A 19,193-nucleotide genomic window follows, 5' to 3' on the forward strand; every position below is an offset into this window, starting at 1 on the left:
GTGTGGAAATTGGACTCCGGAAGTTGTAGCATTTCAATTGCATCAAAGCATAAACTTTTTAGCTATAAATCTAACCTCAAATTAAATGAGTAAATATTTCTTATTTTCTCGGTTCAATATTGAATTTGCCTGTACTTATTAGTATGAATTTAAGCTTTGTTTTGCAATTTCAATATTTCAAATGTAGAAGGGGTCTCCTACAGAAGTGGTTTGTTTGCCAAATGTCATAAAAAACGCTCTCAAATTTGAAAATATTTCACAATATTTCTTACATTATGCACAAATTCATCACTTACCACCATATTATCTAAAATAAATCATATATGTTACTTTAGTTTAAGATTTTGACACTTTCATGCGTACTTTTTGCAACTACTATAACCTCAATTTCCAATCTATAATCCGTCTCAGTCGTGAAATATATTTTGGCAACATTTTTCTTGAGTTTTAATTGTCTGTCACTCTCATCTTTTCATGCATTTCTTCGCCTACACAAACCCCTCCTCTGTCTCTTGATCTCTATACCTCTTACTCTCTCTATAATATATGTTTAATATGGTTTTTTACTTTTATTGCTATTTCTACTTCTTCCTGTATATTAATATTTATTTTTGTATATACTTACTTTCTATACCTACATACATACCTACTATGTACTCGTACTATCCAAAACACCTTCGGTCGTACGTTTGTTACGTTATGTTACATTGCATTGCGTTGCGTTGCGTTGTCTTGCGTTACGTTATGCCCGTGTACTCTACATATTCTACTCTACTCTACTAATCTACTCTACTGTGCAGACAATTATATTTTTGGCCTTTTCAATTGTAATGTTTTCACTTGATTTACTCTACATAAACTCAAGGTACTCGAGCCTATTTGTTTGTTTGTTCGTTTGACTGTTTCTCTAATTAGTTTAATTCACTTTTTAACTAGTTTGTTTGTTCCGAAAAAAATAATATAATTTTGTGTGTTATAAGCATACATACATATTTAATTATATTTGTATGTGTGTTGTTGTAATTAGTGCATTTTTGTTTGTTCGATTAAACTGGTCTCAGTGCTGGTGCTCTAAATTTTTTGTTCTCAATTTTGCAAACTGAGATTGTTTCAGCATTGAGATTTTATTGCATGTGACTTTTTATATGGTAGTTACTCTCATGATATATTTTTTGGAGCAGTTAAGGAAAAGTAATTTTTATTTCACTTTATAGTGATTTTATACATTAAATTTTCGATCAAATCATTGATTGGCGTGCTGTTCGTACCGTTATGCGCACTAGTTTTGCATGAGTTCTCGTAATTATGAACTTTATATTAAATAAAAAATAAATTATATTGCTTGGGAAAATAATTACGAATAGTCTTATAGCCGTAATTGACATTTACCGTTAAATGCCGCACATATAGTATATACATACATATATAAAAAGTTGAGTTATGTCCTCTCGTGTTGTAAATTAAGTTCTAGAGGGAGCAGTTTGGAGAAGGTTTTTAACGATGAAACTCAACTCGTTGTAATTTTCCTTAAATAATTATGTGTTTGAAATTTTTTTCTTATATTTATACTGATGAGCAGATTTCCAAACGAATTTTCTGGCGTGGAGGCTCAGTTTCAATTGTATTTATTTCCTTGCACTTAAAAGTGTTTCAAATCTTGTTTTGGGTATCTTACATATATTTTCTTTCCTAATATATGGAAGTGATTTAAACAAAAATCGGTCAACGTAAAGAACATTCTTGGGTTTCTAACGATTGCCTGTGAGTCATAATTTTGTAGCATGTCTTTCATCATTCATACATTTGAATGCGGCCATTTATTATGGCATTACATTTTAGTGCATTATGGCATGTCATAATTACAGCCATACATTACGGCAACACATTTATATGCATAAATTACGACATAATATTTTTATGCATTGTAACTTAACATAACAATGGCAATAAATTATGGCTTAACATTTTATGGGTTGTGGCATGACATAATTATAGCCATACATTATGGCAACATATTTATATACATTTTGACTGGACATAACTATGTCAAAAAATTATGACATAATATTTTTATGAATTATGGCATGACATTACAATGACTATAAATTATGGCGTTCTAGAATTATAGCATGTCATACATTATGGCAAAGATTTTATAGGCAAGCCATAACTGGCATATTAATGGTATGACATAAAATTGAAAATAAATTATGGCATAACATTTTTATGCATTTCGGCATGCCATAGCATGACAACCATCTAAAACGTAAAAGTTGCATGAGCAACCAATCACTCGCACATTTCAATGACGTGCGCGTTCGTTCTCTGTGTTCACCATTCACAAAAAGGGGCAAAATTCTCCACTTTCGCTCAGCTTATTACAGTAGTTTTTTTTTTCTTATTTTTATTGCTTTTTATTTCTGGTTCTCAAACATTTTGAAAATGCAATGTCCCTGCAGCGTTATCCCGAAGACTCAGGCTCCGACGATGATAGTCCCTTCGATGCCTATTATGAAAAGAGCGATTATGAAGCGTCAATACACGCGCCAGTGGCGCCCACCGCCGAGAAAGTTGCCTAAGCAACGGAAGTGCAGAATTAAATATTTTGAAAAATAAATCAGCAAACACATTACTTGCTTTCACAATTTATTTCGTTTTTTTGCTTTATTATAATATTGATTTTCTTTTAATATAATTTTGAGTTTTATAATTATTCATTTTCAACGGCATACATATATTTTTTTAACACTTTGAAATTTTAATTTGATTTAGCCGAATGTCAATCCCTGGTTGCCCCACAAAAAGTTACAGGTATATAGCAGTTTTGTAAAAACCAATATTAAGTCTCATGTGGCTTCCCCTGTCTGTAGTTGCTTGTTTCCGGTCATTGTCACGCGTATTGACATTTGTTTTTATTCAATTTGTCAAATGTTGTTATCGAATTGGTATTTTTTTTTGTTTATTGGTGGCTCATTGGTTTGTGTTTTCGAATATTTCGAAATTATACGTAACGGTACATTCATTTACATAGTACAGTGTTTGTGGTTAATATTTAACAAACAGATTTTAATGTTCTTTACCTTCATTTTATTCATATATTTATGTACGAGTATATCCAACAACAAAATTAAATCTAAAGTCTAAGAGGAGAAATTTCTCTCTCACAACAACATCAAAAAAAGACGAAATTTGCTCACCTCAGCTTTGTTCAAACATATTTATTTTCAATAATACCAGAATTATTATACAATTAGAAATCTTGCTACAAATCAATATTGAAATTGAAAGCATTATTCCATATTTAAGGGGTTACATGTGTTTCCTCGGGTAAACAACAAGCTTTTTTTTTTAATTTTTTTCTCATATGAAAAATTAAATATATTATTAGCATTTATTATTGTTACAAACATACACTGTTAACAGAGAGTTTCTGCAATTTTTGAAAAAAAAAAAATATTTTAAACTCGGTTATTTTCGGTGACCCCTTGGAAAAATGATGCGCCCGCGTTGGCAGGATAACTCCTCTCAAGATCATCTAAAGTGAAAAAACCCTAACTTAGAGTTTGGACGAAGAAAAAACTGAAAATTGGATTTTTGTTTTCAGTGAACATTCAGTTTCATTTCTCATTCCATTACTATTTTACGATAGTTCATCTCAAAACATGTGTTTGTTTTAGTCTACATTAATACTAAAGTTTTTAACCATTTACTCAAAGCGTTTAAGAGTCGGTTTTCATATACTTTTTTTATTGAATGCGACTCATTCTAACCTCAACAAAAGCTAAATCTATATAGTACATCTAACTGATCTTTATTTAGCACTTAAAAACTGTTTTTTCATGCGAAACACGGTTCCTATTGCGGAGTTCAAACCTACCTTAACTTGATTTTATAGTTCAATGTTTTAACTGGGTTTATGACCCATCTTATGTTGCAAAGCTTAAATTAAGCTTAAAGGTTATGAGAGGTCACGAAAAACGCTTCGAAATTTGAAATTTCGCTACCTAAGGCCGATTTCACAATGAATTCTTGAGCAAAACGAAAATTCTTTGAAGCACGTTAAAGGGGTTATATACTTGTATAGTTAAAAGACCGAAAAAGCGAATTTTCCAGATTTTTTTCTGAGTAAACTTTTAAATGTATTTATTTAAAAATTTGTTGGTAACTTTCAACAGTATTTTAGAACTTAGTGTTAGTAAAAACATTTTTTTGGAAATAAACTACAGCTGATCTCGGGGAGCTCCTCTCAAAAACGTCGTTTTGCGCTGACCACTATATCTCTGGCCTGATCCTCTAAAATTAATTTTATTTTTTCAAAATTTTCAATTTTTTATTATGCTGAAAAAGTTTTCCCGCCTCGGGTTTTCCCTTTTAAAAACTTAGAAATATTATTTCTTAAAATCCGCTATTGTTTCTTGATCCAATGTGTACTCAACCTAAACGCATATGATATAAAATTTACTATAAATAGTAGGGTGTCAAAAAATTTTAAGAGACAATTTTCATCGAGTTGTAAAATTCATATTACAGAAGAGGCCCGCTAATCCGGATCAATTAAAACCGGCCCCTATCCGGAATATAAGGGAATCCGGATTACCAAAGACATATCAGAACTATGTATTAAGAAAAAATATTTATAAATTTCTGTTTGTTTATTATAACAAAATAATACACATAAGTATTCCAAAAAAAACTTAAAACAATCTATTGAAAATCAACGTTAGAAATTTGTATGTATTAAGCGGTGTAATATAAATTCTAAATTTAATTGAAAAAAACGGTTAATTTTGTTTGGCGAACGCTTTTTTGTTTAGCCTCCATTGCTCGCTGCCGTAGCGTTCTAAGAAGCGAATGTAGTGAATAATAAACATGTGATCCGGAGTAGAGAATACGGATAGAGAATGTCGGTCCGGATTACAAAGGACATAATAGAAAATTTTAATTTTTTAACCCTGTCCGGATTACAGTGGAATCCGGATTAGGCCGTGTCCGGATTAGCGGGCCTCTACTGTATAAGAAAAAACAATTGCTTTACATAAAATAAGCAATCTTTAATCGTTAATAACTATTTATTAATTTTTTGAGGTTAGTTTATTTTTGGTTTTATTAAACTGAAATTTCCTATGCAAATGTCAAATTATATGAAGGAGTCTATATGAAAGACTCTGTATAAAATAATAAGAAAAATATTTAAAAAAAAGTTAGGTTATTTTCATAAAACTTTTATGTAATACAATATATTCTATTAAAATTTTATGGTAAATCACGGTTTTATTTTTTTCAAAATTCACCAAATTTTAAGAATTTGTTCACTTACACACCATAGCACTCTGCAAACGGCAAACTACCCACTTCTAGTTATTTTTTTAACCCTTAAACAGAACTATACTCTCTTTTCAAACACGTTTTCTTGTTTAAAACACCGTTAGTAGCTCACTTTTACGAGGCACGTAACGTAAAGTTGTGTTAGTAAAAATTTCTACTAATTCTGAAAATCACCTAGCAGCAAATTCTCAACAAATTGTTTCTTTATAAACTACTGTGGATTTTTTTTCAATTTTATAATCATTTATATGCTAAGGAAGCGACCTGAAAGCCAGTCTTTTTGTATACCTTATTGGTGGGGTCACCCTTTACTGCATACATACATACATACATGTAGCATGCAATAAACATATCGAAAGCATATATTTGTGTATGTTACCTTTTTGTCTAGCGTCTACTGTTTACCGTTAAACTTTCTTACCACGTTTGTGTTCGTCTTGCAAAGCGCAACTTACAACTAAAAGATATTACTCTTTACGTATTTTTGTGTGTTTCATTGTGTTTGTGTATGGTCGCTCAATAAACGCAGCCGAAGCGAAAAAATATATGGCAAAGAAAAAAATATTTTTTTATAAACAAAAAATTATAAAAAAATGTTTGTAAACAATTTATATACATAAAATTTAATAAAAAAATTATATAAAATAGTTGTGACAAAAAAATAAAATAAAAACTAAAATTTATAAAATGGTTACACAAAAATTGCTTAAAAAAATTGTATAAAAATATTTTTTTTCGAAAATATAAAAGTGTTTATAAAAATAATTTTTATAAAAAAGTAAATAAAAAATTTAATTAAATAAAAATATATAAAAAGAAGTTTTAGAAAAAAATTTATTAAAAAAATATAAATTAAATTATAAAAATATTTGGTATAATATAAAAATGTTAACATATAACACAACATTATTCTTATATAAAAATTTTTGTAAACATTTTATAAATTTTTTTTTATAAAAATTTTATAAATTTTTTTTATAAAAATTTTGTTGTGTTTTTTATAAAATTTATTTTCCTATTATTTTTTTCAATTAGATTTTTTTATTTATTTTTTATAAAAATTATTTTTATAAACTTTTTTATAAAAAAAATTTTATAAACATTTTTTGAATAAAATTGGTTAACAATTTATTGCGACAAAACTGTTTTTTATAACAATTATTTTAATAAATTATTTTATATTTTTGTTTTAATAAAATTTTTTTTTATAAAAATTTCGTTGTAAACATTTATTATAAAAAAAAATATAAACAAAAATATTTTAAAAATTATTTTAATACATTTTTGTTATTAAATGTTTACAACAAATTAAAATAAAATGTTTTAAAAAAGATTAAACGAAAAATGATAATAAAAAGTTTCCATAAGATATTTTTATTTAAAACATAATAAAATAAATTTTATAAAAAATGTTTACAAACAAATTTTTTATAAATATGTATTTTATAAAATGTTTTACAAATTTTTTCTATAAAAAAATTGCATAAAATGTTTTAACATTTTTTTATAAAAAAAATTGTTTTAAAAAAATTTTTGTTAAAAAAATGCATTTGTAAAAATTATTTTTATAAAACACGTTTATACATTTTTTAAATAAAATATGTTTACAACAAAAATTTGTATAAAAAAGTTTTATAAACTACAAAAATTTTATTAAAATAAAAAAATAATAAAATGTTTACAAAAGATATTTTTATAGAAAAAAGTTTATAAAAAAAATTGCTATTAAAATTTTTCCTGCATACACACTGTGTGTTTTTTTTTAATTTTTTTTAATAATTAATTTTTCATATATTTACTATGACTTTCATATTAACAATTTATTTAATATTTTTTCTTATTTTCTCGCACAAACAGGTTGTGAGTTCCACAAATGGCGAATTGAATGCGGACGATCCCACAGCTGGCCACTCAAATACTCCTATAACGCAACAGCCCGAAGTGGAGCTTGTCGATGAAACGAAGTAAGTTGTCGTTTTCATATACATAAATACTTATGCATATACATATGTACATATTTTAACATGCTTTGTTATTTTCTATAAACGAAATAATTATGATATATGCAATATATATTTTTCTGCTTATTTCTTTGATTTGGGTTGTTATTATATAATCTATTTTGATTTCAGTTCATTCCTGTGTTGTCTTTGCAGATGTTGTTGTTTCTTTAAACGAAAGAAGAAGAAATCATCACGTCAAAAATGACTAGACGGTGTCCAATGTAGTCCAGAACGCGAAGCGGTCACACTGCTACGCGCCACTTCACATTCAAATTCACGGGATAGCGTATTGAATAATCCAAGTCAGGATTATATACAACAGGCAACGTCACAGCATACGTTGCGTTATCCTCCATCCGCGTCGATGTTGACGCCAACACCAACTACAAACACACCGACACTTCCGTTGTAATTTATAATATACATACACGCATACATGCATACATACATAGAAACATAACGCAGCATAACATACATACATACAACATTTACCATTTATTTAGTTTAAATGAAAAGAAAATGCTAAAAAACGCAAAAACTGTGAAAAAAAAAACAATATAAAAATCTGCAGAAAATTTCCAAAAATATAGTAAAACGATTATGAAAAACGGATGTAAGGTCCACACAAAAAAACCATATGTATGTATTTTCAAAACCACACAAACTTCATTTCAAGCATTAACGGAAAAGCGTAAATTGTAAAGAAAAAATACAAAAAACAACAACAAATTGGCTGACAGTAGACAGCAGTAATATGTCATTAAGCAAGTTATGTAAGCATATAAACGGCGCGCACACAGATTTGAAAAAAAAAAAATAAAGCGTAAATTTCGTTTGGCACGAACTTCTTAGCGAAGTTGGTTGGGGGGTATGGCTGACCCACAGATTGCGTAGTTGCATGCATGCTCCAACACAGTGACAAGTGCAACAGTTAATCTTTGGTTTGGAATTTCGTTGCTATGTTAAGTGTGTAGCATACTTTTAGGCGCACTGGCGATTTTTGAAGTAACTTTAAGTAACTAACGGTACGCTTGCGCTTTCCTCAGCCACAGTATCGGCCGCTATAATTTCTTTCGAGCATTAGCGCTCAATTTCCCACTAAATTATACAGTTATACTCCCCTCTCAACCATCCACCTTCACGCCACCAATGCGTTCAACCTGCCAATCAACACAACCAAACCAACAAACACTGTGTCTGCAAGAACAGCTAATTAGTAGTTATGTGGATTGTGTTTGAAAGCGTAGAGTTTTTACAAAAAACAAATTTAAAAATTTCGAAATGTGAGCGCGCGCCTGTCGTGCGTTCAGTTCCTCACAAGAGTAAGGCTTCTTTTCGTTTGCGCTACCGACAGGCATTGTATGCATAATTTATGAGGAAAGAAAAATTGAAACGAAAAACAAAAACAACAAACGAAAGCTAACGCAAGCAGAAAGCGAAACCAATTGTATTTGCAGAATTTTCTTTAAATATACATGCATACCTACATACATACATATATATACTATTTTTTGTTTATTTAATTTAAAGCAAAACGTTTCTTACCTAAATACTATTATTATTAATTAATTAATTAATGTTTATAATTATATTGATAATTTATAACTATAATTGATTATAATTATTATAATATTTTTTTTTTTAATTTTAAATAATATTTACGTTATTGTGTTAATTTATAATTGTATAATTTAAATTATATCACAATGAAAGCAGTAAATTTAAAAACAAAAATAATTAAAAATATACACACATCTATACATACACACAACCATATACATACATTAAAAGAAAGAAAGCGAAAATTTACAAAAATGTGTCTAATTTTTCTTTTGATTTGGTGCAACAAATAATTGGTTGCAATACAGACAGCAGCCGTGCGCCGATTTTTGTTAAAATTCATTTTTCTATAAATAAAAAAAGTAAAAAAGAAGTCATAAAAAAGTTGTTGCGCCGCAAGATAGTTTTTAAACAAAAGTACGCTTTCATTATTTTATAGTAAAAATGCTAAAAGAAATATGCGGCAACAATTTTCACAGCATGACTCCTGAAAATATGCAACATATCGTCAGCTAAAATGCTAAACAAAAAAAATGCAAAAAAATCAAAATTAAGTTTTTTATTGCTTATGTTTCACTACGTCAGATTTTCAGCTATCGCTGTCAGATATAACCAATATATAACCATTTTATAACCAAAACTGACATTTTGTTGCAATATGAGTGATTTTTATTATAGCGTTTTTCCTTCGCCTATAAACGTATGAAAAGTGATGTTATGTTATTTTGTATTTTAGCTGACAATATTTTGCATACTGCTGTTTAGCTGCAGCCGTTTGCCACTCTCACAATTTCCAAATCTTGTACGGGTGCCTTAAAAAAGCATGAATTTTTATAAAAAATAATTTCGTGCTCAACACATAATTTCGTTTCATGTTGTTGTTGTTGTAACGGCAGAATTCTGTCGCGTTAACAGTCCTTGACAGGATAAAAATCCGGGTCTATTCCGGTTACATAGACCCGTGCAAACGGTTGATGTGATGTTCGTTTCATCACAAGCAGTGGCGTTGAAGCTTCTTGTAGCCAAGGTTGTCACTGAAGCTACAATGATTGCTATACAAACAAGTAGTACGCTCACGTTGCATAGTGTTGGTGCACATTTTTTTAATAATAATTCACAACTGGAATTGTTAGTTTAACAACCAACAACGACAACAACAACAAAACTATGTTTAACCAGCGTTTTAAGCAGTTGCCACATTTTTGTTATGACTTTTAAGTTACTATATCCGTTAGCTCCTCTTCATTGTGCTGCGCAGTTGGGTTATTTATCTTATATTTTTTTCATCATGACTGTGTTAAATTTTATGAATGCTTCGTTGTTTTTTCCAAAATACAATTAAGGCTGTGCGATCGATTTAGCGTTTAAAAAATTGCTTCTAACCGACTTTTTCGTTTTTTGCTGTACGTTGAGAGAATTGTGGTTCAGTCATTCATTTTTCTAACCTCAATTTTTCAATTTTTCGCTAAAATGTTAAACTAAAAATTGCTAAATGAAAAAAAACCATGACGTTACAAAGAAAAAATTAAATATTTAATGAAAGTTCAGATTAAAAAATAGAAATTTAATTGACCGAATTCCACATGCTGTGGAAATATTTATTTTTTTTTTCAATTTTAAAACTTTTTTTCAATTTTAGAACCTTTTTTTAATTTTAGAACCTTTTTTTAATTTTCGATTTTTTTTTAATTTTAGAGTTTTTTTAATTTTAAATTTTTTTTTTATTTAATATTTTTTTTTTATTTTTATAATATTTTTTTAATTTCATAATATTTTTTTTTTATTTTACTATTTTTTTCTTTGCCAAGGAAATGAAAATTTAAATGTATAGTATTTTTAGTATCCAAAAAACTATTCGCCTAAAATATTTTTTGTATTAATAGTAAGCTATTAAACACGTGTAAACTACGCTGATTATGCTATAAATTACTAGTTTTTTTTAAGTAAAAAATTTTATTGCATAAATTGTAAATTTAGACAAAATTTTTGAAAATTTATTTTTAAATTACATTTAAATGTTGTTATGTAAATGCGTTTACACAACTAGTTTCTTAGTAAAATGGCTTAATTATGCAAATTATGTGGATTTCGAACTTAACTAGACCAAATATTAAAAGCAAAAATCACATAAAACAAAATTATCGCAACTAAAATGACTTAAATTGTAAATTAGGCTAAGTTCTGCTACTCATTACTCATTTAAAAGCATTTGTGAAAAGATCTAAAGTATGTCTCGTGTGTGAGGAGTTGAAGGTTAGAATCCAAAAATGCCGATATTACAAAAATGCTGCAGTTTTTTGTTGGCTTTTTGCATGAGACAATTATAAATAACTTATAAACGTATTTTATATATAATTTTTTAAATAGTAAAATAATTGGCTGCTAATTAAATAAGTTGTAAACATAAATTGTATTAATTAATAAATCAGCAACAAAATCTTTAAACCGTATTTTTTATTATACAAATTTGTTTAATCAAGCATATTTTTCTAGCGTTGCAGTTAAAAAAAAGTTACTTAAAATTTATTTTTTGAGCACGGCAACTATTTAATTTATAGCATAATTGAAAGACAAGAAACTCGGTGAAAATTCTCACTTTTTGTAACGAAGCTATACAGATTGGAGTGCCTTACATTTATAGCTGTTTAGTTCAAATTACAAATTTATTTTTTAATTTTTTAAAGCAATTGAAAAAATTCTTTAAACTTCCATTTTTTTTCTGAAATTAAAAGGTTATATATGTATACATATATTCATATATGTATATGTATTACCTATCAACAGTTTTTTACTTTAAATCTAATTATTTTTTTAATTGAATTTCAAAAAAAAAAGAAAAAAATTAAGAGAATATAAAACCATTCAATGCCCTTTTTTATTTAAATTAATTTTTTTAAATTTTTATTTGAAATATTAAAAAATTGTTTTAATTCACAATAAAATAAAAATAATAAATTCCAAAAAAAAACAAATTTTATTCTCTAAAGAATTTTAATTTTATAATATATTTTCTAATTCAAATTATTATATATTCAATTATTATTTATTAATTCAATTAGAAAAATATATATTTTTGAAGTTCCATTATATTTTTCTTGAAATTATGAAATTATATCAAACAGTTTTTATTTTAATTCTAATAATTTTTTAATTAAATTAAAAATGAAAAAAATAAATTTTAAAATCAATCAACCCAGCACTGATTTTTTTGAATTTAATTTTTAAACTAATATTTTTTAAACATTTAATTAAACAAAAAATAAAAATGAAATTAAAAAAAAACTATTAAGAGTTTTAATTATATTATATTTTTTCTAATTTCAAAGAAAAAATAATACGATTTCAAATAGAAAAATATTGAATAGAATAAAAAAAATCAAATAAAATAATTAAACTACAATAATTTTTCTTTTGAAATTCAATTGAATTTTTTTAATCTTATTATAGAAATGCTTAAAAAATATATATATTTTCTTTTGAATTATTGCGAAAACATCAGTGTACTTTAAAACAAATACAGAAAAAATGTAAAAAGCTTGAAAACCTGGAAGAGATTTTGATTTGGCATTTATTGTAGTAAATTTGGAATTAAAAATTTCAAGGAACTTCATTTAAATTTTCATTTCTTTCAACGATTTCATTTACAATAAAAAATAGTTTTAAAATGTTAACGAATTTTTTAATAAAAAATAATTAATTAAAAGTCAAACGTTTTTTAAATATTTTTTTAATAATATTGCATTAAATTTTTCATAATTTACAAACTTTTTTAATAAATAACAATTTAATAATAAAAATATATGTATTTACTGAAGCATAATATTTATTTCATATAAGTTTTTGTTTGCTAAAATTTTTTTTTACGCTGAATTAGTATATTTTTTTTAATTTTTCATAAAATACATATTTTTTGTATATATTTTAAATTTTTTTAATATTTTTTATTTTATTTAATTTTTATTTTTTTTAATATTTTTATTTTATTTATTTTTTTTTTTTTTAATATTTTTATTTAATTATTTATAAATAGCTTTCCATTTTTTAAACACTTATTTTTTTACATTTTTGTTTTAAATATTTTTATATATTTATGCATAGTTTTTACATTTTTTTTGTTTTCTATTTTTTTTTTTTTTGTTATGTTCTTTTAATATTTAAATTAAAAACGAAATTAAATAATTGTATCAAACGCTCTAAACGCCACCACCACTAAACGAATTTTTTATATTTCAAACACATTTTATTACAAAAAAACCAAATTATGCAAACTACCACAAATACACAGCAAAACGGAAAACAGAAATACGTACAAGTTGGTGAAAGGGAGAAATCGAGGATAAAACGTATGCATAGTGATGAGACAAGCAGAGAATTTGAATGTTGAAATGGAAAAAATACAAAAAAATTAAAAAAAAAAAAACAAAAAAAATATATAAATATATAAATAAAAAATATGAAAAAAAACAAATAAATAAATGAAGAATATACTTTAAATCGGCTGGCTGATGACAGTTATAGAAGATATCACTCAAACGTTTAATATTAAAAATAAAATAAAAAATTACATTGCAGTTTAGTTAAAAGAATTTACATTTAAAAAGCAACAAAACAAGATTCTACAACAACAAAAAAATTAAAAACAAATTTTTAAACTAAGTCAAAACAAACACACCGCTCTTTCTACGCTCTTCTTCACACACTCTTTTGTATAGTTAAATGGTAAAATAGTCTATACACTATATTATATAAAATTAATTAATTAATTAAATAAAATAAGAAAATTAAAACAAGTATGATATACAAATTACAAAATCGCAAAAAATCCTGTAAAATACCATTTAGTAGTAATTTAATGAAAAAGCTAAAAGAAGGAATAAAAACTGATAAGCAAATAAAGAAATTATGTTTACAATAAAATTAAAAAATTATTTAATAAATATGTATATGTATATAGCATTATAAATATATACGTACATACATACATGCATACATCTGTATAAATGATTACACAAAACATAATTAAACGATAGCGATAGGCGCGAGGAGAAATCTAAACAAAATCTATCGAAAAAATAAAAATGAAGTTCAATAAAACAACTTCAGCGTAATTAAAAAAAAATAAAAATTGTATTTAAATAAAAACCAGCAAAAGAAATACAAAAATCATGTATAAGCAAGCGATACATTTAAATATAAATATATACATAGTATTGAAATAAACTAAATTAAATAAATAAATAAAAAAATATGTATACATATATATAGTATATATACATATATATATATAAATAGACGCATATTTACATTAATATGTATTAAGTACTTGAAATTCGTAATTTTATTTGCATTGAGCCGATCATTGATTGATGATTTGATCAGCAAGCTGGTGATCGTGAAGTTCATGATGATGATTGTGTGAGTATGCTGATGCTAATTAAATTAAATTAATTAAGTCGTTAAGCTAAATACATATTCACATTCATAATGATATATGATTATATATATAGATATATATTTGGATCATCGTATGTATGTATGTGTATAATGATATTGATGTTAAATTTAAACGTGAACAATTGAAAACAAAAGCAAATGAAAGAACAAAAATTAAATCCACATCAATGTCTTACGAGTTAGAAATTACATAAATGAAAACGTAAGCGAATTATAGCATGAAATGAGAAAAAAACATAAACAAAAACAAAAAACAAATAAAAATAAATAAAAAAGAAGCATTAAAAAATTTACTGACAAAGTATGAAACAAGATAAAACCTAAATGCAATTACTTACGACGCTGAATGAAATGGTATTGATTTCAAAGTGCGTGAATAAATGAGAAAAAAATATATAAAATAAAATTTGGTATTGAATTTTTAATTAGGCGGATGACGTTTCAAGGTTCTTTCGGTGTTTTTTCATTTATTTTTTTCTGCTAGGAAATTATTTTATATACTAATATTTTAAAGAAGAAATAATTGATTTTTCGAGCGAAATTTGGCTTAGCGATGAGGCCCAATTCTGTCTCAATGGGTATTTAAACAACCAAAGTTGTCACCTTTGGGACAAAGAGCAACCTGAAGAGATTCAAGAGCTGCCATTTCAGTAAAAAAAAACAACGCTGCCATTTCATCATTCATTTGAAATCATCGGTCCAGATTTTTTCAAAAATGATGACGATGAGAACGTAACTGTCAATGACGACTGTTATTGCGCCTTGATAACTTACTATTTGTGCCTGAAATTGGAGCTAGTGATCTCGGCGACAATTGGTTTCAACAAGATGGTGTCACTTTCCGCGCATTGCATCAATCAATGGATTTATTGAGAGAACACTTCGGTGAGCAGATAATTTCACGCTTTGGGCTGGTCAATTGGCCAACAGCATCGTGTTATATTACACCATTAGACTTTTTCCTATGGGGATATATAAAGTCTAAAGTCTATGCAACAATCCCGTTTTGATTCAGACCTTGGAGAAAAACATCACGCGTGATATTCGCCAGCTACTAGTCGAAATGTTCGAGCCAGTCATCGAAAATTGGACTCAACGAATGGACCATCTGATAGAGAGATAATTTTCAAAGAATAAATGCCAACAAATGTTCTTTCAAATGAGTATAAACATTCCCCACTAAAGTTTCTGTGTTTTTCTTTAAAATATCGAATTGGATAATTACTTAATCTCTTACTCGTCAACTAACAAAATGGCGGAGTCAAGAACCTTTTATAAAGCATGCTTCCAGAACTGTTTTCAAAAACTGTTTAGCATATGTTACATTACTGCTGTAAATTTCCTTATGTACGAGACAACATAATTTTTCTTTTGGGTTAAGGCCTGGGGATTGTGAGGGTCCGTTACATCCATTTTATTTATCTGGAACCATGATTTTAGAACTTTGCCGTATGCTTTCGGTCGTTGTCCTGTTGGTAGACCCACTTAAGAGCAATTTCCCATTTGGCATGTGGCAGCATTAGGGTTTCCATAATATCTCTGTAGGCGTAACGCTCCGTGGTATCTTTAATTCGATGAAGCGGTCCCAAACCAGAAGCAGAAAAGCATCCACAAACCTTAAAATAGCCCCTCAGAAAATACATTTTTAAGACTTTTGTTTCTTGGGCGTCGAATGTTTGGACTAATAAATGAAAACTACAATTCCTTACTTCCTTATCGGTCATTCTACGAACTGCAATCGTCTTAGTTGGTTACGTTTCTTCGCGGTTCGGTACCTGCGTAAATCAGCGTCATCAGCCGACTAACAGATTGGTAACTCAAGCTCATTCAAATGAAAACTTTTTTTACCTTTCTTACAATTACGCTGTCAGTTTTTTCTTCAGTTTTTAAAGGTCGACTTCAACGATGTACTGATGTTCTTACTATAAGACGAAATTATCCGCGAGTTTGAAGTCTTGTGAATTTTGCATTTATTAATAATTTTATTTTCAGAAGCTCCACCGAGTTTATTTGGAGTCATTATTTCTTTGTCACAATTTTAAATAAAAACGTGCTTCGCAAAAAATCCGGCACAAAGTTTATTCTCAGTAAAAGTTTCAATAAACACACCCAATTCAGTTAAAAAAGGAAACAAAGTTTGAGTTTTCTTGACAGTTATATAGCTAAGCAAATAGAGTTGCAATTGATTGATAGCAAAAAAACGTTTAAAAATATGCAGAGAACGTAAATTTTGAAAATGATATACGTTCTCTGCTATAATTTACGTTCTCTGACAAAAACATGATTAACGAAGACAGCTGGCAGCGCTGTGCGCAACAATTTTTTTGCGCTTGGTAATGTAGAAATATTGACGTTTTCTCATTGACAACATTTCGTAAATATTTACAAAAGGACACGTCTGTGTTACTGTGCTTAAGTGGTAATGGCTTAATAAATTTCTGACATCGAGACACAAAGGAAACTTTTGGTGACTAAACAGTGGTAATAATCTATAAATTGTAGTACTTAACTCAATGTGTATATATATACAAAGATTTCCATTTTACATAGCGCTGCCGATTCTCTTTGTCTCATTTGCCGAGTTGACAAGTGCTTAATCAAAATTTTTTGTAAGTTTATTGATGATAACTTTCTTTTATAAAATGTAAAAAATTCGTTAATAAATTAAAAATTACACACATTTAGGTGAAAACAACGGAAAAGAAATGCTTAGGAACCGAGATAATTTTGTGGAACTTTGTAAAGGTTTGAAATTGCCACTGAATGGTGAAATTTGCAGCAGCACAGAAGTACTTGTGAAGCATATTTATGAAAAATATTTCGAAAGAAGAATTTTGGAAGCCGACCAGCCACCATGGCGTGATCCCACAAATAATCTGTGTAAATCACTACACATATCATCTAATCAGACACGTTTTATAAAACCCAGTGAAAATGATGTATGGATATTTGGCTATGGCTCGCTCATATGGAAACCTGACTTCCCCTTTATTGATCGGAAACGTGGTTACATACGTGGGTACCGTAGATTGTTTTACCAAAATAGCATCGATCATCGGGGTACGAAAACACGTCCGGGTCGTGTTGTAACACTACTACCCACTGTTAGTTTGGAAAGTCGCGTTTACGGCATAGCTTATCGTATTTCCGAGGAGCATCGTGATGAGGTTTTAGCACATTTGGATTATCGCGAAAAGAATGGTTATGAACGTTGCGATTTACAATTCTTTGAATACCCCGAAGATTTGGATAATCACTTCGGTATTACAATGTATATAGCGACACCGGATAATTCATCGTATGCAGGAAACATGTGGCAAATACCAGTGATAGCGCAACAAATATTCACCGCTGCCGGTCCCAGTGGACCGAATCGTGAATACCTCTTCAATTTGGCGAATGCCATGCGTGAACTCTTCCCAGGTGAAAAAGATCGTCATTTATTTGAATTGGAATCGGAAGTAAAACAGCTAATCGAGGAGTATGAGCCGAAATTGTTAGAAAAGGCGTTAAAGAATGAAATTGTAGAAATAATTGAGACGGGCAATACGGACGGCGATGTGCGTGAGACGGTAAGAGATGTGGAACATTTATATGAAGTATGCACACAACCCGGTTGGCGCGAAGATTTTCTGGTTAAGGAATTGGATAGCCTTAAGCAACTACTAGATTCACTTCAAAGCAAAAAAAGTATTAGCACTCAAATTGAAAACGTTCCGGACATAGACTCTTAAAAAATTCTTTTTGTTTTTTTTTTAATATGTGATATATGAGTAAAAATTTGAAATATTGCTATGCATGTACATATTAATTTTAAATAAAAAAATACATTTAGTATTCGAAAATACAAATCTAAGTAATATTAACGTCCAGGGTTGCTTAAAACGATTTCACAAATTCCGTTGTCGCTATTCGACGTAATATTGATATGAACTATCGATAAATTGATATCTTGCCCCATCCACAAGAAATTATATGAAACCGTTTTCTTGCTTTCGTAACCGTACGCTCTACTTTAAACTCTCAAGTTGATGATTTGAAACAGTTTGTTTTTGGCGTTCACTTGGGTGTTGTAACGATTATCCAGACCCTGCTTGGATGGGAAAGCAATAAGTTAAAAGTCATCGAAATCACTTAACGGCATGTGCAGGAAACGTTCTGTGCTTAGGAAAATGGTTAGAGTCATGCGATGACTCCTTTCATGCTGGATACATTTTTGGTATTTATATAATTAATGTACAGTATCCAGAACGAAGTTGCGCAAGAGTCAGACTAGATTCTCGCGGAAAATGAGACGTAGTTTGCGTCCTGCAGCAACCAGGCAACCATATTAGGGCAGCGTAGTTGATAACCTAGGAGGATGGAGTGAGGAAAGTTCTCTGATTGCCACCCACTTGGGAGTGGCCAGAAGCGATTATTTTACATATGGCTCAAGACGCTCACGACTCCTGGTCTTAGATCCAGAGTATCGTCTGGGTAGCCAAAGAACATCCGTTTGAAGATAAAGTGAGAAGGCGAACCATCCCTCCCCAAGTTGTGCGCTGGGCTTGGGAACAGCCACGTAAAAAACGCAAAACGCTCGTAAATAACAGCCTCGTACGAAAGAAAGCCCTCTCTCGATGAACAAAAATCAAATTCTATAAGTCACTCAATATTTCCGTCCTGTTATATGGTGCAGAGGTATGTACCATGTCAATATCTGACGAGTGACGAGTTTTAGAGAGAAAGATTCTACGGAAGATTTATGGTCTTTTGCGCATTAGCCACGGTGAATATCTCAATTGACGGTTTAGCGAATTAACTATGCTTGCTAGGTCATGTCGTCCGAATGGACGAAGGCACTGCAGCTAT

General features: G+C 28.6%; 2 protein-coding genes across 48 annotated transcripts in view; both read left to right on the plus strand.

Annotated features, from left to right (window-relative positions):
• Window positions 1–13,317, plus strand: part of LOC105227104 (casein kinase I) — a 112,504-nt gene extending 99,187 nt beyond the window's left edge. For 27 of the 46 annotated variants that reach the window (XM_049448888.1, XM_049448875.1, XM_049448876.1 and 24 more), the window contains 2 exons: window positions 7,183–7,289; window positions 7,458–13,317. In XM_049448888.1, the coding sequence (XP_049304845.1) occupies window positions 7,183–7,289; window positions 7,458–7,533 (183 nt within the window). In that variant the 3' untranslated portion in view covers window positions 7,534–13,317. Of the gene's footprint in view, window positions 1–2,459; window positions 2,713–2,772; window positions 2,812–7,182; window positions 7,290–7,457 lie in introns of those variants that run through there. The other 19 variants (XM_049448880.1, XM_049448899.1, XM_049448895.1 and 16 more) reach the window with 4 other exon arrangements.
• A 3,349-nt stretch (window positions 13,318–16,666) lies between these two features.
• Window positions 16,667–18,193, plus strand: LOC105227103 (putative glutathione-specific gamma-glutamylcyclotransferase 2). Of its 2 annotated transcripts, none has more exons than XM_011206286.4 (3): window positions 16,667–16,823; window positions 16,893–16,951; window positions 17,028–18,193. In XM_011206286.4, exon 3 carries the CDS (start codon window positions 17,048–17,050, stop codon window positions 18,074–18,076), a length of 1,029 nt encoding a protein of 342 aa, XP_011204588.3. In that variant the 5' UTR covers window positions 16,667–16,823; window positions 16,893–16,951; window positions 17,028–17,047; the 3' UTR covers window positions 18,077–18,193. The 2 variants fall into 2 exon arrangements, with proteins under 2 accessions (XP_011204588.3, XP_049304877.1); XM_049448920.1 differs by having other exon boundaries at window positions 16,682–16,823; window positions 16,876–16,951.
• Window positions 18,194–19,193: the final 1,000 nt, after the last annotated feature.

This window comes from Bactrocera dorsalis, chromosome 2, assembly GCF_023373825.1.
Source record: "Bactrocera dorsalis isolate Fly_Bdor chromosome 2, ASM2337382v1, whole genome shotgun sequence".
NCBI classification, from domain to species: Eukaryota; Metazoa; Arthropoda; class Insecta; order Diptera; family Tephritidae; genus Bactrocera; species Bactrocera dorsalis.

Excerpts from the sequence above, each read along its gene's own strand:
- LOC105227103 (XM_011206286.4), top strand. The coding sequence starts at position 17,048 with ATGCTTAGGAACCGAGATAATTTTGTGGAACTTTGTAAAGGTTTGAAA.